At 36.9% G+C, this 26,437-nt stretch overlaps 2 protein-coding genes across 5 annotated transcripts in view; one reads left to right on the forward strand and one right to left on the reverse strand.

Moving 5' to 3' along the window:
• Positions 1–26,437, reverse strand: part of LOC117715179 (solute carrier organic anion transporter family member 1A4-like) — a 116,993-nt gene that overhangs the window by 34,279 nt on the left and 56,277 nt on the right. The gene's annotated exons all lie outside the window — the stretch shown is intronic.
• Positions 1–26,437, forward strand: part of LOC117715178 (solute carrier organic anion transporter family member 1B2) — a 55,954-nt gene that overhangs the window by 4,974 nt on the left and 24,543 nt on the right. For all 4 annotated transcript variants that reach the window (XM_076940759.1, XM_076940762.1, XM_076940761.1 and 1 more), the window contains 3 exons: positions 20,136–20,277; positions 22,833–22,965; positions 25,434–25,546. In XM_076940759.1, coding sequence (XP_076796874.1) covers positions 20,136–20,277; positions 22,833–22,965; positions 25,434–25,546 — 388 coding nt within the window. The remainder of the gene's footprint in view (positions 1–20,135; positions 20,278–22,832; positions 22,966–25,433; positions 25,547–26,437) is intronic.

Raw genomic sequence — 26,437 nt, forward strand, 5'->3', positions numbered from 1 at the left:
CTACAGTCCTTTCCTTCTTTTCTTGTCTGAAAATGCAATAATATTACCCTTTGTTCTGTCACAAAAATTATGGGTAAGTAATGGCACAGGTGACTCCACACACAAGAAAAAGGGCAAGAGTGACACAAAGAAGCCAAGTCAGTAAAGTGGAGACAAGCTAATCCAAATCACCTTCCTTATAAAAAAAATAAAAAACAAAAACTCTTGCACCCAAGATAAAGCCTCAACATCTTGTGAAGGACATGACATCAACCATGGTTGTCTTTCTCTAGCATTTTAAATTCCTTACCTAGAATGCAGACAGCACAGCTAATACTCAGTGGCAAGAATGTTGTAATAGAACCAGTCCATTTTAACTTTGTCCAAAGAACATGAAATGTGTTTGTTTTGAGTGACTTCTGGTAAAGTCTGTTCTGATGAAATATCTGAATAATGTTTAAGCAGAAGGGAAGTTCTGGAAAAGTACTGGTCAACACAGTGCAATGACAATATATATCTGGGGTATTATGCTGTGTTACAACGTATCTCTGGGCTATTATGCTGTATTACAATGCATCTCTAGGATATTATGCTGAGTTACAATGTATCTCTGGGGGCTGGGAGTTCAGCTCAGTGGTAGTGCCCTTGCCTAACAAGCACACGCCCTGGGTGCGGTCCTCAGATCTGAAAAAAAAAAAAAAAAAAAAGATAAAATAACAATGTGTCTCTGGGGCATTATGTTGCATAATAGTAAATTTATTTCCATGCATTATTGTAAAGTGATAACTTTTGCAGAAATTCTAGAGAACAGAACCAGAATAGGAGTTAAATATTTATGCAAAGCACATTATCTAATTAAAAAGACAGAAAAAAACACTAGTAATAATGACTAACCCTTATTGTACATTTACTGCATGCCAGGCTCTACTATACTGTTTGTTTCTGCTAATGGACTTGATCCTTAGAAAAATTTCACCAGCCTGATATTATTATCTCTATTTTATAAACAATAAAAGAAGCCTAATATACACCCAGAGAAGATGGTTTTTCTTAATTCTTGTTAACTTGGATTTCTATTGCTGTTCCAAAGATATGATCAAAATAAATTTTGGGAAGAAAAGATTTATTTCATTTTACACTTGCAGGTTAGTCTAGCACTGAGGCAGAATTTAGCAGGGCAAGAACCTGGAGTTATAACTGAAGCAGAGACCATGGAAGAGTGTTACTGGCTTGTTCCGCATGGCTTACACTAAGTCAATCATTTATCAGGATAATGTCATATAAACTTTCTTATAAGCAATCGCATAGAAACACTTTCTCAAATGAGGTTTCTCTTTCTAGTCATTCTAACTTGTGCCAAGTTGATAAAACAAACAAACAAACAAACAGGAAACAAGCCAAAAAACCCCAAGCCATCCCAAGTCTCAAAGCTTGTAATTGTCATGTTAGTTACTGTTCTCCTGTTGTGAAGAGACTCCATATTCAAAGCAACTGTTATTTTGAAAAGCATTTAATTGGAAGCTTGCTTCAAGTTTATAATGTTAGTTCATGGTTACCATAACAGGAGGCAGATGGGCACAGCACTGTAGTAGTACCTAAAAGCTTTACAGGTATCAGGTAGAGAGAGAAAAAAGACACAGAAACACACAGCTACACAGACACACAGACACACAGACAGACAGACAGACACACACACACACACACACACACACACACACATGGTGGGGGGTGGGGCAGGGGAGAGCCTGATATGGACTTTTAAAATATCAAAACACACTCCTAGTGACATATCTAATCCAAGAAGGCCATACCTACTCCAGCTAGGCTATACCTCCTAATCTTTCCTAAACATATCACTGACTGGGACCCAAGAATTCAAATATATGAGACTATGGGGAACATTCTCATCTAAACCACCAGAGTTAGGAGCAAAGAATGGTCTGAGGCAGTCTTATTTTAGAGCCCATATTCTCAACTCTGTCCCTTATTACAAAAGTAACTGGATTTATATAATATTAACACCTAAAATATTCTATGAGAAGTAAAACTTCATTATTTGATCAGTTACTGCTGTTTTTTCCATGTATCTAAAAAATTATTTTCATAACAAATCATTCAGCATAAATCACTTCTCAGGTTTGCACATAAGCCTATGCACACAACTCACAGTCCTGACTGTATCCACAGATCTAGTGGGTACAGATGTCTAAGAGTGAAGTGTATAATGAAGTCACAAAGTAATGTGCTTTGAATCACAGTGACGACATACTTTTGTAAATCTTTGCCTCAAGCTAATTAGGTTGCAGAGAGCTTACTACTTGCTATGTCTACTTTTGAGATTTGTATATGTCTGTACTATAATAGGCATTTTAATAGTACAAACGTATTGTATGATCACCTCAAAACAAAATAAGACAAAGATGAAACTCTCCCATTCTGACTTTGTTCCCAATTTTATTTCTAGAGTAGTGTGAGTGAAGAACAAAAATATTGTCCATACTCTTTCCACAGCATGTATGAATTTTTACCTCCTTTAAACACCCATTTAGAAAGATGAGTAGTACTTCTTTGAAAAAAAAACTGATGTATACATGTTGACTTTTGAAATTTGCTCATTGAGATTTGTGTTCTCTTTAGAGAAGTAAGCCTTCTATGAAATTAAACACACATATAATGATGTAAATAATTCTTTGTATTTAAAAAATCTATTTGCTCTGCCATATTATCTATTTTCCCAAACCAGGGCAATCAATAATCCTGTTACAACCTACAGTTACACCTATAGAGGATGTCATATGACTGAATTCAGCCTTATCAGAGTGGCTATAGTCAATGAACCTGGCTTGAGCTTGGGTCTTTGGAACATTTTTTAAAAATGATATAGCACATTTTATAGCACATTTATTTGTGGTAATTAATATTCTGCTGATATCCCATTTAGTTTTATGTGTATTAGGAAACATCACAGTTGCTTATACGTATTAAAAATTATAAATAAATTTGCTGTACACAACTCATCTGGGCACAGTTTTGTGTAGATACAAATTTTAATGTCCTTGACCAAATGCCAGAATGTAATTCTATGGTGAGAATATTTTATGAGAAATTGTTTAGCTGTCCTCTAAAGTAGCTGTACTGATTACTGTAATGTGATGCTATTCTCAGCCCTTCTTTTATCTTATAATGTCTTTGTCAATTTTAGAAATGTGGATAATGATGACCTAATAGGATAAAAGGTGAAGTGTCCTGATCCGAGCTGCTGCTCTGGTCCACGGGTCAGGGTCTAGCAAGAGAAAGAGTGGGAATGAAGGGGAAGTGAAGCAAAGAATGGAGACCAAGACAAAGGTTCTGATCAAGTCTAAGTCTCATTTATTGAAGGGAAATCTTGTGTATTTATACACTAAGCATGGATACCACATGTGCCTTGCAGCTGGGGGCACTAAACAGCAAAACAAGATATCTGGGGAAAACAAGATATTTATCAGAGTGTGCTGAGCTGTTGTAGGCTGTTGAAAAACAAATCTCTTGTCAGGGTGTATGGCTCGAGATGGCTCCAAAGCTGATAGCCATTTACTGCTAGGAGTCAGCTCCCAACAGGTCCCCCTTTTTAAATTTTTTTCAAAAGGGAAGGCTGAGAAAACTTATGGAAACTGTGCCTGTCTTAGGTCAGAACAAAGAACCCCAGCCTCCCTTTTTCATCTTTGGATACTCAACAGCCATTGTTTGAGCTTCTGTCTTAGGATGGTGAGGCCTCCCTTTTTAGGTGTGAATGTCTTGAAGTGTTCTCTTACCCATCATTGACTATACGGCTTAGCAAGTAAGTTAGGAGTTAATCCTCATTAGTCTTGATGACAGAGGTTTTAGAATCCCCTACTTCCAGCCTGTAATAATGGACCTGTATGGGTTTCATTTGAATAGCGTCTATCTGTTGTTGTACAAAAGCCATCAGTCTCTCTGGCAGCCAGTGTGTGGCATCTGCCATTTGTGAATATATGCAGACAGAACCTCTTCCCTAGATAAGAACTGGATCTGGCCCATTCCAGGTTCCACTTAATGGGTCTTTCCAGAGGACTGTTGCAAAATTCTTTTTGGTATCAGGGTTCCAGAATTTACCTGCAGCAGATTTTCCTTCAGAATCCAAAGTTAAAAAATTTAAAATAAAGAATGTGTGATGAAGGATATTTCTGGGGGATCCCTTGGTAGGGTATCATTTCCCATTATTAATTTTTTCAAATTGACATTTAATGGTTTGATGTGCCCTTTCTACCATACCTTGGCCCTGTGGATTATATGGAATACCCGTTTCATGTAGTATTTCCAATTTTTCACAGAATTGGTAGAAAATGGAGCTTGTATAATCTGGACCATTGTCAGTCTTTATCTGTTTAGGAATGCCCAATACAGTGAGGTATTCCTAGAGTTTCTATACTAGAGAGAATTAGTACAATATGAGTGATCACATGTTTGCTTGCTTCTCCAGTTTGTAACATCGCATAAATGAAGCCACTGTATGTATCTACACATACATGTATACATTTCTGATTTCCAAATTCATTAAAATGAGTAACATCCATTTGCCAGAGACTGTTTGGTATCAGTCCTTTTGGATTTACACCCAAATGAGGAATAGGTAAAAGTGTAACAAATGATTGACATTGTTTGACAATTTGTCTAGTTTGTTCTCTGGTAATTTTAAACATGACTTTTAAAGTTTTAGAATTAAGGTGATGTAACTCATAAGCCTTTATGGCTGATCCAAGTTAGATGGTGGATCTAATAAAGTCACTGCAGTTACACAAGTGGCTAGATCTGCCTTGGTGTTTCCCTCAGAGAGAGGACCTGGTAGCCCAGTGTGGGGTCTCAGGTGTCCTATAATGAATTTACCCTTTCTCCTCAAAATTAATTGTTAGCACTGTAAAAACAAATCAGGTGCTTCTGAGGAATTCTTTATTTGTGCAGCAGTTTCTAACAGAGGAATAGACTGAGCTATATATGAGTTACCTGTGTAAATATTAATGGTTTAATTTGGAAATGCTTGAAATACAGCAATAACAGCATGTAATTCAACCAACTGAGCTGACACAGATGATGTAGCAAAGGAGACTACTTAGTCTTTAAAGGCACAAGCAGCTGTTCCTGATGAGGAACCATCAGTGAAAATTAGCAATGCTTCCTTTATAGGTGCATGTGTAGAATGAGATGGAAAAATGAATGCATGGTGATTACAAAACTGAACCAACTTATCTGCTGAATAATGATTATCTATCTGACCACCAAATGAGGCACATGCAATATGCCAAACTTCAGAACTCTGCATAAGCCAGTCAACCTGATGCCTGCTATAAGGTTGTACTATTACATCAGGATCTTTTCCAAAATATTTTTGACTATTATCTCTGCCTAACATAATCATATCAGCTACAGCTGCATAGTATGGATAAAGAACCTTCTTAGTGGATGAGGGAAGATGAACCCACAAGAGTGCAGTTTGCCAAAAAAACTGCAGTAGGAGTTAGTTTAGTGTTAAGAATAAGAAAATATAAAGGCTGAAAATAATTAATATGAGTTACAAATTGGGATGAAATAGCACTCTCTGCCTTCTGTAAGGCTTTTCTACCCTCCTCTGTTAGAGCCCTGTCAGACTTTGAGTCAGGATCTCTTTTGAGAATATCAAACAGAGGCTTCAATTCTCCTGTTGTGAGTTTCAAATATGGTCATAGCCAATCAATATCTCCCAATAGTTTTTGAAAATCATTAAGTGTCTTAAGGGAATCAGTTCTCAAGGTGGCCTTTTGTTAATAATACATGGACCATTAATCTGAAATCCTAAATGAGTATACAGATCTTGTAATTGTACCTTTTCTGGTGCTATTTGTAACCCTGCAGTCTGTAAAGCTGTTCTAAGATTATCAAAGCACTGGAGTACCTGTTTTCCATCTTTTCCTGCTATTAAAATATCATCCATGAAATGAATCATGTAGATTTGCTTCCATGTGGTTCTAACACCATCTATTGCAGAAGCCACAAATTTTTGGCACAAGGTAGGATTGTTAGCCATACCCTGAGGCAAGATCTTCCATTGATATCTTTTCATAGGTTCTCTAAAGTTTATAGTGGGAACACTGAAAGCAAAGTGCTTTCTATCATTTGGATGCAAGGGGATAGTAAAGAAACAGCCTTTTAAATCTCTAACTATTTTATAATAACCTAAAGGTTTGGCCACCAGTGTGGGCAGCCCAGGTTGTAAGGCTCCCATTCAAATCATGGTTACTTTAACAGGCCTCAAGTCTTGCAACAATCTCCACTTTCCTGACTTTTTCCTAATGACAAATATCAGGGTATTCCGGGGAGAGTTACTCTCTTCTAAATGTCTTGCCTGTAATTGCTTCTGCACTAGCAACTGGGCAACTTGTAATTTTTCAGAGGTTAGGGACCAATGATCCACCCAGACAGGTGAGTCCCTCTTCCAGGTGATGGGATCCACACAATGCCCAAGGGGTGCACCTGAATCAGTAGCCCCATCAAAAATACCCCAAGAATTTTTTTCCAGTGTTACCATGGACCTCAATAGGATGAATAATTTCATCTTCACTCTTTCCTAATCCTTTCCCTGGGGGAAAATCCAGAGTTTATCATTTGAGCCATGATTACTTCATTAGGGCTGCACATAATCAGTCCCAACTGGGATAACAGATCTCAGCCCCAGACATTAATGGGAAGGCCTGAGATGACATAGGGTTGTATATTTCCTGTATTTCCTTTTTTATCTTTTCACATCAGCACCTTAGAGCTTTGTCGTGGGTTTTGACTTTAGCCAATAGGACTTAAATTGGTTAAGGTTGGAGTCAGAGGCCAGGTGGCAGGTCAATCATTTTGTTTTAGGATAGTCACATCAGCTCCTGTATTAACCAAGACTTGGAATGCCTTTCCATCCAGCCATAGTGTTATCATAGGTTTTTGTTTAACTATAGGCTGTACCCAGCATGCATCAGAGGAAACAAAGCTTTGATCCCCTCTCTTAGGACTCTTTTTTTTTTATTAGATATTTTATTTACACTTCAGATGGCATCCCCTATCCCCATTCCCCCCACCCCCCTTAGGAAACCCCTATCCCATGCCCCCTTTTACTTTTTGCATTTATACATTTTTTTTAAAAAAAATGTTAATCATAGGCTTTATAAGTTTGGAATTGTTCAATCAGAGGTGTAACCCACTGACCAACCTAGATATAACAACTACTTTTGACTGGTGGAGATACATGAGTGTCTGCCTCCCTGTCTCCTCCCTCTTTCTCTCTTTCATCACCTGGCTTCTCCTCTCCTTCTTCTTCTCCTCTTCTTACTCCTTTTCTTTCTCTCAGTAATCCTCCTACCTTAGCTCCTCCAACACATCACCCTTCCTGTTAAAATGAAACTTTTCTCTCAAAATACAATTAGAGCATAATTATGCCAATTTGTACCAGTGAGGTACAGGATAGTCCTAATACCCAGTCCATCCTTTTGTTGACTAACCAGCTCCTCTGTCATCTATTCTAACTAGAACATTTAGTTCTGAACATGGCTTTAGGATGAATGTCAGCTGACGACCATCCACTCAAATCTTTTCTCTTAAGGTCAATAGCTATATGTTTTCAACCCCATCAGAAATCCAGAATGTCTGAGTTAACTATAATTGTGGGAAGCACAAATCGTAGTTTCTAAAACTTAGCCAATTTATAGAGACCTCTGACCACCTGGACACTCACTCTACTGCAAAACGTTGGAGCATCTGTTCTTCTGCCTTCTGGCCCAGGATCATCTGACAGACCTTAGTGCTGCAGAATTATTAAGGGCTGATTACTCTGTCTAGGCAGATATAATCAGTCGGCTATTCTGCAAGTGTGTCCTTTTCTGGAAAGTAATTTGTCTGTAGAAGGAAAGTGGCAATTCTTGCCTAGTGGCTGTCTCACCACAACTGGAGTAATTCCAAGGATGCTCAATTTCTTCTTAGAATTCAATATAGGAAGCTGTCCGGAGCAGACAGGTCTCTAATGAAAATGAACATTAATACTTATTTGTGATTAGTAGAAAACAATGAAAGTAACAATAGTTGAGCTATCCTCTTTCCTGTAGGAATGGTGACTATATTCTGAATTGCCTTGGCCATTACCTTAATCTCACCTTGATAATCATTGTCTATAACTCCAGGAAAAATTTGTAGTCTCTACATAGTTGCACTACTTCTTCCCACTATCAGGCTAAACACATTGGATAGAGTGGTCCAAACACTTCAGTGGGTAAGGCCTGAGGTCCCATTTATGGGGATAATACTGTATGAGTGGCAGCACTGAGGTCCAGTCCTGCGCTTCCTGGTGTTGCTTGACTAAGTTCAGAAAGGGATCGTTATTTGCTGGTATAAAACTAACTGTTCTATAAGCCTGTTTTGGCTTGTGTTGGTTCGGGGCCTGGAGCTGGTCCCTATTCCCATTTCCCTAATTATGGGAAAGGATGTTTTCTTGTGCTTCTCTTTTGGACCTACATTCACTAGCCCAATGCCTTCCACATTTGCAAAGTGGGCAGAGTCCAGACTGTTTTCTGGGCTGTCTCTGGGTTAACTCATTTTCTGCCTTGAAATCTCTTGCAAAGTGTCCAGGCTTGCCACATTTAAAACAGGCCTTTTTGTCTCTACTTGCCAAAAAATCTCTTACTGATTGTCCTTGCATGGCAGCCCCCATAGCTAAGCCCTGTCGGCAGAAGGGTCCTATGTCAGAACAGAATCTGATATGCCCAATAAGGTCTGTCTTTTTTCCTGTAGGGTCTAATGGCCGCTTGGTAGGCAGGATTGGCATTTTCATATGCAAGTTGTTTCACATAATCTATACCTGCCTCTGCATTACCAAAAATTCTCCCTGCTATTGTCATTAATTGATGAACAAAATCAGAAAATTGTTCATCAGGCCCTTGTCTGACTGCTGTCAAAGATGCACCAGGGTCTCCCTTTGCCAAAAGTTTATACCAAGCCTTTATGGCTGCATTTTGAATTTGAGCAAATAAGCTTGGGTCATAGTGCATCTGGTTATCACTAGAAGCAAATTATCCTTCTCCTACTAAGGCATCAAAGGACCAATCATTGCCTACCTGAATCTTTCTCCTAGCTCTCTTTACAATTTTCATGATACTCTGATTTCTAAATAAGATGGTCACCACTGCTAAGAACTGCTCTCACTAACAAATTCCAATCACCAGGAGTCAGCCACTCATCTGTGGCAGACTCTAAAATTGCAATAGTAAAGGGAACAGTGTTACCGTATTGTGATACTGCATTTTAAAATTCTTTAATAATTTGAAAATTAAACCCTGTGCAATGTCTCCAAGCAACTCCTTGAGCATCTCTGGTCTCTGATACAGGGAAGGCTTCAGTGTCTTTCTCCTCTGGCTGATCTGTGGCTAAACTAAAGCTAGAGAACTAGGACTGCCTTTCGACTCTGGGTTGAGAAACACAAGGAGCCAGGGGATTTTCCTTGCCCTCTAGAGACCTCTTCCCTGTCTTTAATTTTTATAGCTGATTAATTAAGTCCTGATACTGTTCCTCTAACTCTATTTGTTGTTTAATAAGAGAAATTTGTTGTTTAAGAAAAGATATTTTTTCCTGTAATTCCTTTCTGGCATCTACAACCACCATCTTCATAGTGGGAGCACTTGGAGGCAGAGGCACACTGGGAGAGAGCCTTTGGGAAGAGGGCCATTTAGGGTCTTAATTTTGACTTCCCCTTCCTCTAGGTTGCCACAGTCTGGCTCGGACAATTTGTCATGAACCTTTGGTTGTATTTTGGATTCTAATTTTGGGCATATATGTTTCTTTTTATTTTGAACATGAAAGACAACATTCAAACAAGAAAACAAAAGCAGACAATTAACACACGTGAGCAGCAAACAACAAAACAAAAACAGAGAGTTGAGTACAGGCTGACTTGTTTCTTGCCCCATTTTAATTATCATGACGTACTTTTCTGTACACGGCAGATTCATGATCACCTTCTGAATTTTCAGTCGACCATTCTTCCAATAATGGTCTCTCTTTCTTGCTGCCTCTTGTTGAGTGCCAAAAATGTCCTGGCAGGAACTGCTGCTTCTGTTAGCAGGTCAGGGTCTAGAGAGTGAGTGGGGATTAAGGGGAAGAGACATGAAGAATGAAGACAAGACAGAGGTTCTGATCAAGTTTCAAGTCTCATTTATTGAAGGGAAATATGGTGTATTTATACACTAGGTGTGGATACCATGTGTGCCTTGCAGCTGGGGGCACTAAACAACAAAACAAGATATGTGGGAAAAACAAGATATTTATCAGAGTATGCTTAGCTGTTGTAGGCTGTTGAAAAACAAATCTCTTGTCAGGGTACATGGCTGCAAAGATTATAGCCACTTTCTGCTAGGAGTTGGCTCCCAACAATGAGGTATTCCTAGAGTTTCTATGCTAGAGAGAATTAGTACAATATTTTCATTAGCTATTCAGGCAGTTTCATTTGTGATGTCTTATGTACCTGTTGATTTTTTTCTATTTGGTGACTTTATTAACTAGTAAATCCATTTTTTTGACAGATATAGTCCTGTTCAGATTCCTGCTTTGTCTCATGTTCTGTGCAGATTGCATACTTCAAAGAATAGTTCCTTGTCACCTACATCTTTAAAATTGTAGGCAGTGTTCATAGTTGTTCATAGTATTTCTTTTAGTTCTTTAAATGCCCATGTAAATGTAGCAATGGCTATTTTTTCCAATATTAAATTGTATTCTTACCCTTGACTTCATTGTCAACCCAGTTAGAGTATTGCAAATTAGAATTTCAATGGAACTGGCTCTTGATTTTGTTGATTTCTTCTACTGACATCATGTTTCTGATTTCATTGATTTGTTTTTCAACTTTGATTCTCCTCTGCTGCACTGGCGGGTTTGTGCCAACTTGATACAAGCTAAAGTCATCAGAGAGAAAGGAGCCTCATTTGAGAAAATGCCTCCATGAGATACAGCTGTGAAACATTTCCTTACTTAGTGATCAGTGGGGAAAGGCCCAGTCTATTGTTGGTGGTGCCACCTTTGGTCTTATGATCCTGGGTTTTATAATAAGATAGGCTGAGCAATCCATGAGAAGGTAGGCAATAAGCCCTTTTATGGTTTCTGTATCAGTTCCTGCCTTCATGATCCTGCCCTGGTTTGAGTTCCTATCCTGACTTCCTTTAATAATGAACAGCAATATGGAGGTACAAGCCAAATAAACTCTTTCATCTCTAAGTTGTCTTTTGGTCATGGTGTTTCATTCATTGAAGCAATAGAAACCCTAACTAAGACAAACCACTAGGTAAGTATAGGTAAAGCTGGCAAACAGGAGATTCTCCCTAAAAGTCCTCTTAGAGGACAGAGTTTGTCTTACTAAACACATACCCTAAGTATCTTAGGCTAGTTTGGATCTTTTCTCTTCCTACACAGAACAACCAGATTAAGGCTAAAAACAATTTGTCTAGGTTTGATAGTTGCTGTTGGGAGGATCACTGCATTATTCTTTGGGGAGTGTGTAGCTATTTGCAGGTGAGGTTCCTGGATTGCTAATAGGTTACTTGTTGCACTGTTCAGAGAGAAGCCTGTACACAGGTGAAAGTCCTAGACTACCAGGGGCATTATTAGAAAAGAGGTGTAGGTATAGCCCCAGCCAAGTAGAGCCTTGGGTTATAAAGATGCTACCTATGCCTGTGTGCCTCAGAACTGTGCCAGGAAAACAGAATCTCCATATGCACAACAATGAAACTTTTTCCCTAAGCATAATAATTACACCCTATTTATAATAAGTCAGAATAAATTCTATGAAACTTGAAGGTTTCAAATTTTCAGAGAAATGGGAGAAAATTCATTCAGAGATTGGTATAGACAGGGACTTTCTGAAAAGCACTTCAGTAGCTGAAGCAATAAAAACAAAAACAAAAAAACAATATTGGCATATGAGATTGCATGTACAGGAAAAAATTTTGAATAGCAAAGGAAATAGTCATTAGAGTGAAGGGAAGCATGTAGTAGCATATACTCGAGGAAATTATATATGTATCCATTATATAAAAAAAAAACTCAAAAATTAAACATCATAAACCAAAATGACTCAGAAAATAGGCAAGTAAATTGAATGTCTCTCAATAGAAGATATACACATTGCCATTAAATATATATAAAATTTTCAGTTTTCTCAAAGGGGAAATTCAGAATTCTATTAGATTCTACTTCACTCCAATCATAATGACAGTCATCAAATAAAATTTGTGTGTGTGTGTGTGTGTGTTTCTATGTGCATGTGCTCATGCATGTACACACATGTTTTGGAACACATGTAGGGGTGAGAGGAAAATATACAAGACTTAATTCTCTCTTCTCATCATGTGGATCCTAGCGATTGAACTCAGATCATCAGTTTTGACAGCAAGCATCTTCCTACTCTAAGTCATATCATCAGCCCCTATTTCCTGTCTTTATGCTATATTTAAGATGCATATTGGCTTCCTGATACTGGACTTGTTTGTTCCTTCCCAGGTATTCCCCCAGTCCCTGTCCTTTTCAAATGCTCCCATGCTCTCCAGCAGCTTAAAAGCCTTCACCTGCTACATATTTCAGTCTACATCCTGTTTCTTTGCTGGGTAAATTTTTTGAGCCCCTAAAGATTTACTTTAGTTATTAATGGTTGCATGTATGAAAGCTTCACCTATGTGGGGCCTCAGTCACTTTTTTCTTGGTTGTTTCATAACAGACTTAAGGTATTGACAGGACTTAGTCCACATTGTGCTGTTTGCCTCTGGCTCTTTGTCCTTAGGTAGTTTTAGTTCTTTTATGAGTTTCCATGGTTTGGTTTACTTTCTGTGACCTTGTGAAACATTCTTGAAATGAAGCTCAGCAGAGCATCCAGTTTATTGTAAGTACAGCTAATGTTTGTTGAATAAATCTGTTGCAACACAGATAAAGGAGTGGAGTTAATTAAAACTGTACAAGGAACCCAGGGTACCCTGTAGTTGTCATTGGATTTCAAGCTCAGATCTCTGGCCAAAGTAAATATATCCTTTCCAGGATTGCAGATAAATATAGACTTTAACTTCTTTCTTGGTCCTACCAGCCCTGGTTTAAGAAATACTGAGTTAAAATGGTGTTTATGGACACTCTAAGCTCTTCCACTGGACCCAGGTTCAGTGCAAAACACCTGAAAATAATTTGTGAGGAAAAGAAGATAGTAGAAGAGAACAAAGAAAAGTAAAAGTAAAAGGAAACTGGGGGTTAGGTTTTAAAGAGATTCACAGATAAATGTGTATTTCAGTGGGAGGTCCAATAACTTTGAAGCCAAATGAATTAAGAAGTTGATTCAAAGTATGATTTTTATTAAGCGAACAGTTTGATTCCACTGATAAATCTAATACATCATTATTTATTTAAAAATAAAGAAGAGTGAAGACTAAGACATAGACACTACCATTTTAAAGCAAGATAAACTAGAACTGGTCATGATAGTATGGATGTATGGCCCCTCTTTAAAGGGCCGATGCAGGAGATTTACTGGACTCCTGGAATTTGGGGCCAATGGGTAACACAGTGGGATCCTATTCCAGCAGAGAGTCAGGAGAGAGAGAGAGAGAGAGAGAGAGAGAGAGAGAGAGAGAGAGAGAGAGAGAGAGAATACAAGGATTATGGGCTCCAAAGGAGATAGAATCTCTACAGGAAGACTAACAGAGTTAGCTAAACCGGTCCCTTGAGGCCATTTATCTATAAATGAAAGTGCAACAAACATGAAGTATCTCTTTAAGGCCCTGATTTCGAAGACTTTTAAATAGATTCTGGGAAAGATTACTGAGGTATGTCATTCTATGTTTTTCTAGAGGACTCGCTGTAGGATTTTCCATAATGACATCACCATTTTACATTCCTAACAGCCAGCACCAACATCTGCACATCTTTGCCAACACTTGTCAATTCCTGTTCTCCCAATGGTGCATATCTTACAACAGGAATACATTCTTAGAGGCAGAAAACCTATTAAAACCAAATTACATCTTCCAAGAAAAGCCAGGGCCAGATTGCTTCACTGAAGAATTCTAGCAAACATGTAGTGTAGAATTAAAGAACCATTTCCAAACTCTGTCAAAGATGGAAGTGAAGGAGTACTTCCACTCACTGTCACTGTCTGATACCAACATGAGATAATGACTCACGAGATTATGATCCCAAAATTCTGCTGGCTGTTGAAACCAAAGTGATCACTGAAATGCTAGCAGGCAGAACTCATCAGCACATTAAAAGAACATGACAGTGCAACCAAGTAGGATTTTAATCAAGAGTGATGAGGATGGTTCAAACTATGAAAATCACTATAAAACACTGCATTAACCAAATTAAAGGTAACAATAACCACCAAAACCTGAAACCATGAATTCAAGCCTCAGAATTTATCTAAAGTAGGAAAGATAAAACTAACTCAATAAAATTGTCCTCTGACTTCTGCTTGTGCTTTGGTGTAAATGCCTATACACAACACACTCACACACACGCACACACATACACACACATACACACACACACACACACACACATACACACACACATATTAACAATTAGAAAATCTTTAAATAAATTTAAAGATTCCCCCTCTTCTGTTCCTAAGAAGTACTAGGTCCTATACTTGGCTCTTTAGTTCATTGACCTAATTTTTATATGATGTAAATTAAGGTTCCAACTTTATTTCTTTAAATGTGATGATTCATCTTTCCCAACATCAGTGTGCATCCTTGGCACTTAGTGAAAGCCATCTGCCCAAGCATAAAGGTGTCTGGAATCTCTGCTTTATTCAGTTGATCCATAAATCTATGAATCTATGTCTTTACAACTTCGCTTCTCCATGACCCCTTTCATTTCTCAGGTTCTTGGTATGTTGTCCAAGCTTCAAAATGGCTAGGATTATAGGTATACACCAACACATGAAGTAACACACACACACACACACACACACACAGAGAGAGAGAGAGAGAGAGAGAGAGAGAGAGAGAGAGAGAGAGAGAGAGAGGGAGAGGGAGAGGGAGAGGGAGAGGGAGAGGGAGAGGGAGAGGGAGAGGGAGAGGGAGAGGGAGAGGGAGAGGGAGAGGGAGAGAGAGAGAGAGAGAGAGAGAGAGAGAGAGAGAGAGAGAGAGCACACATGCATACAAATATGCCATAGTGCACCTTATCTAGTTATTATTCTAATGGAATATACTGATATCTGAATATGTGAGGTATGGTTTTCTGCTCAAGATTGTTTTGGCCTTGGAGTCCTATGAACTTGAGATGATTTTTGTCCCTTCTCCTTTCTCACTTCTCTTTCTTTTCCTTACCTTCAGTCTCTAGCAGTGTAGTGGATGTTCATGGTGAACGCACACACCTTCACTTTCCTTCTCATCTAGGGAATGACAACAGTTCCCGGTCAAGAAGACTGTTAGTTTTATATATATATATATATATATATCTTCTCTATTGAAGTATCTCATTTTTTTTTTTTTTTTGGTTTTTAGTTAGTCTGTGTGGATTATTTACTTTTCTATTGATATGATAAAGCATCACTAGATAAAGGATCAAAGAAATTTACAGGAAAAAGAGCATATTTGGAACTTAGAGTTTCAGAAGGTTAGAGTCTATAACCTTTGTGGGAATGAGCATGGCAGAAGACAGGCAGGCATGGATGGAGGAGTAGATAAAAGCTTGCATCTTGGGGCCATCATCAGGCAGAGATGGTTAATTAGGAATGGCCTGCACCTCTAAAATGTCAAGCCTAAACCCCAGTGACACATCTCCAACAAAGCCACATTCACTAATCCTTCTACAAAATTTCCATCATCAAATAGGGACTGAGTATTCAAATATTTGACACTATAGGGGCTATTCTCATTGAGACCAACATGTTGTTTTATTGTGAAAGGTTGTGGAACTTCATAATGTAGGAAAATATAATCCCTATCTGAGATTTCTAACCCACCTTTAATCATTTACCTCCAGGATAAAAGACACACATACAACCTTTATATTTACACTAAATCTTAATCAGTACAAGAACTTGGCAGATTTCTATACTATATGCTATTATGGCTACTGCCTAACCAATAATCTCATTATATAATTTCCCATGTTTCATCTGGGCTGCTTTTAACTCCATTGATGCACCTAACCCATAGTAGCTTTTCCTCTCTTTCCTTCTCCCTCTCATGTTTCTCCTCTAACACAAAGCCCAGGAATCCTAAACCCTGCCTATGTCTCTTCTGCTCAGCTGTTAGCTGTCATCATCTTTATTCATCAATTATAAATAACTTGAGGGCAAGGTAACATAAGGTCCCTTCAGTCTAGGAGTGGACTCTCTCATCTTTGGGGCAATCAGGTCTTGGTGGCCTGCACTCAGCATTACAGCACAGAGCAACACACCAAACGTCAACAACATAATGTGCTAAAAAGTTTCCTGCATTTATTAAGATAATAACAAAGTGTTGTTGTTTATTTGTTAATGTGGAGCTGGCGATGGACTAGTTTCCATAGATAAAATCATCCTTTCATTTTTGGTTTAAGAATCTCCCCAGCCAACAATTTTTTGAAGATTAAAAAGATACCAATTACTCTCCCCTACTATGACAGCATTAATCTAGAAATGAAAAATAACAGAGAAATCCAAGTTTTGAAAATAATGTGTTTTTCACCAAAGGACATTTTTTTTTTTTTTTTACTAATTTAGTATTATGTATACACAGGTTTATGGTTGTGTGTATTTAAGTGCAAGATCCCACACATTCCAGAAGAGAAAATCCCTGGTACTCTGAAGCTGGAGATGGAGGCAGTTGTGTTTGTCTATGTGTGTGTTTGGGATGTAAAGTCATATTATTTGGCAAGACATGGGTTATTTGTGGGATTTATATTCAGCTGTCACTCAGTGGAGTGCCCTCTAGTTGTCTGCTGGCTCCTATTGGTGTCTATAGCATTATATCTCTATTTCTATCATCTATCTGTATCTATATCTATCTATCTCATCTATTTATCTCATCTATATCTAATCTACATCTATATCTCTCCCTATGTAAATCTTCTCTCTTGTCTGTTTCTTCATCATTTTCCCTATGCTTGATTAATCCATGGCAGAAAGCAAAGCAGGCACGTGTTCTGATGCCACTGTGTTGCTATCTTTCTCTCTTATCTATCACCCTTTGCTTTGTGTGCTTAGGAGTTTTATTATCAAGTGCATATGTGTTATAATTATTGATTCCATAGTGTACTAGTCTTGCTGTCTTGCTATTTTTACAAATTTTGCTAGATATATGACCACCTCTGAATTCTTTTAGTTTTTATCTAAATGAAGAATTTTTCCCTAATCTCTTTTTTCTATCTGATTTCTGTCTTTACATATCTTCCATAACTGATGTCTGTCCTTAGATATCACATCTATCTCATGTCTGTGTATTATCTATCTATCTATCTATCTATCTATCTATCTGTCATCTCCATTGATATATTAGTCAATCTATTGATGTCTATCTATCATCTGTCTATCGATCTATCTATCTGTCTATCTATCATCTATCTACCATCTCTTTGTCTTTCTATCATCAATCTATCATCTCTCTATCAATCTATCTCAATCTATCATGTTTACCTTTCTATCATCTATCTATCTATCTGTTATCTCTCTACCTATCTACCTATTATCTATCTACCTATCTCTATCTATCATCTGTCTATCTGTCTTTCTATCTATCTATCTATTTATCTATCTATCTATCATGATATGATCTATCAATCATCTATCTATCATCTATCTTCTATCTTTCATCTATCTAATTATCTATCTATCTATCTATCTATCTATCTATCTATCTAGTTGTCTGTCTTTCTATCTATTGTGTATTTATCTATCATCTATCTCTAGGTCTATAGTATTGAGGACACAGAGACGCTTGTACTCACAGGCAGCACTACATGAACTGGGAATATAAATCATGCAGGGGTCTCTCCTCAATGGAGGAGAAAATTTCAACTATCTGCATTCCATTGAGAAAGCAGAGAACAGACTTTGTTAATGACATATCTTTGGAAGTACAACAGATGTTACCCACCTTTTGTTACAGAGGCAGACCTCACGCAAATTCCTCAGAATAATTATCACAGACTCTTATCTCCTTAGACTGTTAACCATCCTTAGGAGAGATCCCACATTTACTTTATAGCCTATTGACGTCTAGACTATTGGTCAGAGACCACACTAGATTCTTTGTCTTTTAGTTATAGAACCTGTGCTTATGTCATATGTACTTTGTAAAATTTTCTATGTAGTCACATAATAAGCTTCATTGAGCACCTGAAGTTAGACTGATTGGACTAATTGTTGCTTATAAATCTTTTTTTTGAATTGTATTGTGTCTCAGTTATCCTAACAATGAACCACTTGGCATTAGACTTCTGTAAGTCTGATCCAGGGTAACGAGGTCAACCTGCACTGGGTTTTCATTCTTTTCTCCATGTGGTTTGCTTCCCTGCCTGGATACCTGGAGGAAATCTTTCATATTTCTATGAAATTTATTTCTATGTCTTTTAAACATGAAGCTTAATGTCTCAAATGTGAAGTTTGAGGTGACAAACAGGTTTTAGAAAATATGTCAACCTGCTTTGTGATTATTATCAGATATCTACGAAAATAAATTCCATATTAACACTAAAAGAGTTTATTATATCATTACTTCATAGATATAGTCATATAGTGAGTCTCTTAGCTGATTCTTGTTTTTTAAATTATCATGCTTTTATTTTACTTGTATGAGTGGATTTGCCTTCATATATGTCTGTGCACAATGTATATGCTTGATGACAGAAGAGGCCAGAAGAGGGCATCAGACCCTCTGAGACAGTGTGATCATGATGTGGTTAATGGAAAGAGAACCCTAGCCCTCTGGGACAGCAGACAGTGTTTTAACCTCCGAGCCACCTCTCCAGCCCCAGTTTCATTCTAATTTTGTCTTTTAAACCAACCAGCATGTTTTTCTGTGCTGTATTTCTTTATATTAAAGTAAATACCATCAGGAAATACTTCCTGTTGCAACTTTGCTAATCTTTGTGTGTTGTGTTTCTTGTTTTTCCCACTTATGTTCTTTTCTGTTTTTGTCTATGTCCGGTGCTTTTCATAGTGAGATGGTTTTATTTCTTTCTTGTTTTCTTTTGTGTATATCACATATATTCTTAGGGAATAGCATTGCAATTGCATTTTAGCATGTATTTTAATGTGATAATAAGCTTATTTGTGTGTAAAATTTTGGTTACTGTTGATCCAAATCATCTATTTTTTTCACTGAGAAATTAATAACTAAGGATTAAAAAAGAAATATCTATACCAGAAAGATTGGTGATTGACCTACTTGGATTTAATAATATAAGTTTCTATGTGGCTGCATTTGACTGTGTTATGGATTTATAAATCTACATACAGTTTCATATATCTGTCAAACTCCTTTTTTGATTCTTCAGATTCTACATTCATACACTCTCAGGTACAGCTCCAGCACTATACTTGCTTGCCTGCGGCCAGGCATCCCACTATAATGGCAATGAACTAACCTGCTAAAACTATAAACAAGGCCCCAGTTAAATCATCCTTATAAGGTGCCTTGGGCATAGTGTCTCTTGATAGTAATAAAAAGTACCAAAAACAAACAAAAAAAATCCTTAGATCAAATGTCAGTCATTTGTATTTTGTATGGGACCTTCATTAACTGCTCAGATTTCACCTTTCATCTGGATTTCCAAAATTATTGCCTTTGAAATGTCCTGCTGATCCCTAGATTTGGCTGCTGCTAAAACAAAACTTTAGCTCAAGTGATGGCTGACTGAGATTATCTACTTAGAAATAAGTTTATAATCTAATTGTGTTAACTTTACTGCTATAATGATTACCAAATTAGAAAGTTATACTTTATCTTTATAACCAGAACAGTAAGAGGTAAGGAAATATCAACTGCTACAAAGGAAAGATTTTAATTAAAAACAACAACAGTAACAAGAAAAATCCTAACAAATAGTATCATGTAGAAAAGCAATTGAATTCTATCAATAGTATATATACTTTGTTGGTTAATGTTCCTCTCCCCCCTATTTCTGCTTTTTCTTAGATGTTTTTGGCAGCCCTCTCATTCAGCTACATATGCAAGGCACTAGGTGGAGTCATTATGAAAAGTTCCATCACTCAGATAGAAAGAAGATTTGAAATACCATCTTCCATTTCTGGTTTTATTGATGGAGGCTTTGAAATTGGTAATGTTTATTTCTATGTAACCACCAGACTTACAGAGAGAAAATGGAGTCCTGTCATACACTGTACCCATGCTTCTCAACCAGAGATAACTGTCCTTTTTGAAAAAAATAAAGCAATATCGTTTTTGTTGTCATGTCTTGGGAAGCAGTGCTGCTGATGCCTAGAAGTTAAAATCAGTGATATTACTGAATACAAAGTGATGACCAACCACTCTGCAAAGAGAATTTTGAAGGGTTGATTTTACACAGACACATTGCTTTCAAACTAACTTTTGGGACACTTACCCTTCCCTCTCTCAAGACCAGAGATAAAGAAAAGTTGAGGAGCCATATTGCCTTTGATTTAAGGAGTAAGGAGAGCTTTGCAATGGTCTGTGTGGGATCTCTGCTCTTTACCTCCCTGGAGGATTGATTGCTCTATTACACTGTAGATGTTAATCTGTTGCCTTCACTTTAGTTTTTACATCTTCTTCCATGATACCAGAGCTCTGTGCAGTTGAGCAAAGAGATTCTACTCTAACCTCTTGAAGCAGAAGGTTGTTGCAGCTGCTCCTTCTTCTTCATTTTTTTCTCTTTAATTATTTGGAGACCCTCACTATTATGTCTATCATATGGATTTCCAACAGATCCTAAAAATTTGAGGGTCATTTTCCTTAAAAATTGATTTAGGTTATATTTAAGCCAATTTATAATATATATATATATATATATATATATATATATATATATATATATCAATCTATCATCTATTTATATATTATCTATCTTCTATCACCTATCTATCATCTATCTATCTGTATCTACTGATAGAGGCTAATTACTTTCAGCCTTGAACACTGCAAGTTCATCAGTATATAGGTTGACCTCACACTGTAAACTCCTGTTACTCTTGGGGTGTTCTGCATGTCTCTTTTTCTGCCTGTTTCTTGTTTTATGTATGGTTGGATGTCATCTTAACATAATTAAGTTTTATACATTTTTTATTTCTAACTTTACAATATTTTCCATTTCCTTCTGCCATTTTTTGATGTTTCATATTTAAGGCCTCCTGTCCCCCCCAAATCACTCCTCTTTCCAGTTAATTCTTCTTTAACTGTTATTTCCTGTATTTTTTGGCTAGTCCTCATTTGTAATTTCATATCATATCATTTTTTAACACTCAGTAACTCTTTGTAACTACCTATTTGTTGTTTAAGAGATGAGAATTTACTCCCCATTTGGAGTTTTCCATTTCCCTGGATAATTCACAATCAACATGACATTTTATGTAGTAGTTTATTGTGGAAAATTTACCAAAGCTCCTAATTAATTGATTTTCCCTGAGATCTGATAGAATCTCTGCCCACCTACCTGTTCTTATTCCTAATGTGTTTTATAATTTGTTATTATCTTTGTTTATGGTTTGTTCTTTTATGATATTTTTGGCAGGGAATACCATAGCAGGTACATATTACAGGTTTAAAGAAAGACAGAAAACTATGAAAGTGCATTAATTAATTAATGCTTTTGAATTCTATTAGGAAGTATTGTCTCTACTTTTATCATTTTAGTACAACTTGCAATTTCTCAAAAAAAAAATCTGCTGCAACCATATTGTCAAGCAATCATCTCCAAAACATATTCCATAGTCTAGTACAAAAATTAATATTTTTTGCAACCCAAGAACCCAGTGCTCCCTGTGAGTTTTGGTATAGATAAGGGGAAATATGATATGTCTAGTTATTGATATTGATGGCTTCTGAGGTTGGTTCCACAAGTAAAAGTTGATACTAACAGCAAAACAAGGAACTGGAAAAATCTCACAATGGTTATGTGGGCTTACTGCTGTTTATGAGGACCTAAGTTTGATTTTCAGCATCCATGTCTGGTGGCCCACAACCACCTGTAACTATACCTGCAAAGAATCCTACTTTCTCTTTTGGCTTCTGTGGCTAATGCACTCATATGTTCATATGTACACATAAGTTTAAAAAATCAATAAGCCTGCAATAAAATATAAAACAAAATAAGAAGAGTTCTACAAGGTTTTGGTTTTGGTTTTTGATTTTTTGAGACATGGTTTCCCTATGAAATAATCCCTGCTGTTCTGGACTTGCTTTGTAGACCAGGCTTACCTCAAACTGATGGAGATCCACCTGCCTATGCCTCCAGTGGGGTGAGATGAGAGGTGTGTGCTGCCATGTCTTACCACCTTTTGCTTATTCTTTTTTAAAGATTTGTTAATTTTTTATTTATATCAGTACACTGCAGCTGTTTTCAAACAAACACTAAAAAAGTGCATCAGATCTCATTACAGATGGTTGTGAGTCACCATATGGTTGCTGGGAATTGAACTCAGGACCTCTGGAAGAGCAGTCAGTGCTCTAAACCTCTAAGCCATCTCTACAGCCACTGCTTATTTTTAATACCATAGTTTTTTATAGTCAATTCAATTATGGTGAGTTTCCTCTTGTCAGTCAACCCAAGAAAAGTGCCAAGTGTTTTTGTATTTATACACAATGACCATCATTATTTCCAATCATGAATTAAATTGGCATAACTTGGTTTTCTTATAGGGAATTTATTAGTTATTGTATTTGTGAGTTACTTTGGATCCAAACTACACAGACCAAAGCTGATTGGAACTGGGTGTTTCATCATGGGCATTGGGAGTACTCTGACTGCATTGCCACATTTCTTCATGGGATAGTAAGTATTGGATATCCAAACCTCAAAGTAGAATAATTTTCTCTTCCCCAGAAGCTCTCAGGTGTAGCTAGGATCCTAGTATGATGTTGGCCTGGAGATGGTCCACACTATCCATGCAGGAATTATACTTGGCTTGATTGTGTGCTAAGACAAGACAGAGTTCTCATCTCTGAATGGCAATAAAGAGAGAACAGTGCATGCTGAGATGCCAGGACCAGTTTCACACATGTACACAAGCAACACACACACACACACACACACACACACACACACACACACAAATATTTAACATTTGTCACAGTTGACATTCACACTTGTCACCATATTAATATCGTATTCTTCTTAAAGTTGACTGTTCAAATAATTTTTCCCATTCTGATTTTCATAATTTTATGCTCTTTCAATTTATTTCTCTCTGTGTGGGCTCTTCATCAGGCTGAGACTTTACTTTCATGGGTAGTATCAGAATGCCTGCATCTCTGTACCTTTACCTTCAGTCTAATTCCTGCAATGATTCATATGAAACATATGCTACAAATTCAGCCATAGTTCACATCAGGTGACTGTTCTGAACACTCAACGTCTATGTATCCATGCACCACGTCTACATTTCCAATGGACATTCACAAGGTTTTCCTACCCATGTATCACAACCTGAACTCACTATATTTGACAACATCTGCCCAGTTTCATATCTATTCATTCAGCAGGGGTCCTTACAACTGTAAAGGAATTCAGACCGAAGTCAGTGGCATCACCCTAAGCTGTTGCTTTACTGCAGTGCAGAAATCCAGCACTTCTTTATTCGACATTATTTTGTCAATGTAGAAATCCATGCCCTTAACCAAGCTGAAGCCAATAATCGAGGTTTTGCTTTCAGTTTTAATTTTATTAGTTTTTCAAGGATTTATTTCTTAATCTATTAGTATGAGTGGTTTTTTGTGTGTATTTATGTGCACACACGCATGCAGAGCCTGTGGAAACCAGAACAAAGCCTTAGATCCAATAGGATTGGTGTTAGAGTTAGTGGGTCTTCCAACAGTTGCTAGGAATTGAACTTGGATCCTCAGGAAGGACAACCAAGGGTTTTTACAGTTGAGCCATCTCTCCAGCTTCTCAGCTGTACTCTAATTAATACTCAATACAAGAATATACTTTTAAATGCAAATCTCATTTTCCTAATTTTGCTAAAAACATCTAGTTCTCTAGTACAGATTTTCAAACTTCAGATTCGTTTATCAGTGGGCCAAAAAACCCTTTGAGGTTATTGGGACCACCCTATATTATTAAATAGAGTTGAGTAATATAAAATATATGTAGGAACATATTATCCTGCAATTACATCATTCAAGCTATAAATATATTTGTGAGTAGGCATAGATACTGTGGCAGAGATACAAAATTGAGTGAGTATAATCACAATCAAAATATTGAAAGGTTTGTGTTAATCATTTGTCATTTCATTTGTGCATGTCTGCTGCTTACTGACTGGGTCTTTGACTGTCCTAGACTCACTTTCCATCCTTCCCCACAGTTGACAAGCAACTGATGAAGCTGCAGTCCTCTACACCTGCAAATGTTTTATTTTTATGTGCACTGGCCCTACACCCTTGTCCACTGTCCTCTGGAGTCAATCTCAAACTCCTGCTTATCACTAAGATTCATGTCACAGTGTCTACACAAGGCAAAGTCTATAATATCCATCCATTTTCAACCCTTGAGTAAAGCTAATGATCTACTTTTTATTAAACAGAATGAAACTCCCTATGGACAAAAACCTGTGCATTTTGTTTCAGTTTTGAAGTAATGTAGAATGCCTGCCATACACTTGGTTATCCTGCATAGAGTATGGGTATAGTAGTATTTTTCAGGTTACTGCATATATCGCTATTCTGATTCCATTGTCTTTGTTGCTATTAAATTCTCCTTGCTCAAGCCCAAGTGATTAGAATTTATTAAAATTTCAGAGAGTCAGACATTAGTTCATGTGTGCATATCCATACATAAGAAATTCAGGTGTTTTAGTAGAAAAGGTAGAAGAATTAGCATGTCTTTAAGACTGATTTGGAAACACAATTCTCTAGCTTATTAAATATAAGTCATCAAGAAGTTTATATTACTGTCATCTTAAAAAATAAATAAATGAGAATGATTACACTAAGACAGCAGTTTGCAAAATAGAAAAGGGAAGCTAGGAGTTTTGACATCATAAACAGAGATCATCTTATGATCATCTTAATAGTTCATCTGTCCCATTAAGTTGCTCAGCCACCTTGGCTGAGTATCAATGAATTACCTTACTTTCCCCCATTTTACTGTTACCTATTATTTGTCCTAAAATTAAGGCTTGAAAATTATCAGTGGATTCTCATTGATATGGAGAAAAGAGAGGTACAAACAATATTTTGGGGGAAAGTGAAAATACTGGATATATAAGCAAAATGTTAAATGTAGTAATATCATTATAGTTACAGGTATGCAACAGAAAATGACATCAGCTCTCTAGGCAACACCACATTGACCTGTCTAATCAATCAAACGACATCTCTGAATGAAACCACACCTGAGATAGTGGAGAACGGTAAGAATTAACAGTAACAGTGACTAATATTTGAAAGTTTGTAAATAACCTATTCAAATTTTTGTAAAATGTATCAGCAAAATTTGATTTAAAATAATGATTCATTTGACCTTGATATACAGACATAATCATAGTGTAAACATGATATATAATTAGACTTTAGAAATAGCTGAAGAGGAGCTAAGGACTATTTCAGTTAGAATTGGGGAAGAATATTTGCAGGTAAAATAAAGGTATAACAATTGACAGTGCGCATGTCTGAAATCCCAGCACAAAGGGTTGAAGCGGAATGACTGTTAGCATTGAGTCCAACCTGTGCCTTGTAGTATGCACCTGTGTCAACAGACAATTTAAGCAAGCAACAATGAATTGTATAAACAAAGAAGAGGTACTTTTGAAAATAAAAATAATTACTGCAATTGAAAATTTAAAATATTCTAATAAGAAAATATAGTTTTAACACTGTAGATCATTCTATTATTGTATCAGATATGGGAAGATTAAAATGAAAAAAAATAAGAAGTTAACTCTTTTTCTTTTTTTGTATTATTGGGATTGGATAAAATTATCGCTGTTTCTGGAAGTTATTCTTTTAACATTTATTAAATGAAGAATTACTAATTCTTTGTAATTGTATTGTTATTGATCAACCCCAAGGAAATAATCAGTAAAGACATATTTGTAATTATCACCAAGATATCTCTATGTGACAGAAGCAAAAATATAAATATAAAATTAGAGTCTAGAAAGATGACTCAGCAGTTAAGAGCACTGGTTCAATTGGCAGCTGTCACATGATATGTCACAACTAAGTATAATTCCATTTCCAGGGGATCCAACACTTCTTATGGTCTCTGCCAGTACTACATGCATTGCATGTGGTACACATAC

This window comes from Arvicanthis niloticus, chromosome 9 (genome assembly GCF_011762505.2).
Source record: "Arvicanthis niloticus isolate mArvNil1 chromosome 9, mArvNil1.pat.X, whole genome shotgun sequence".
Classification (NCBI taxonomy): Eukaryota; Metazoa; Chordata; class Mammalia; order Rodentia; family Muridae; genus Arvicanthis; species Arvicanthis niloticus.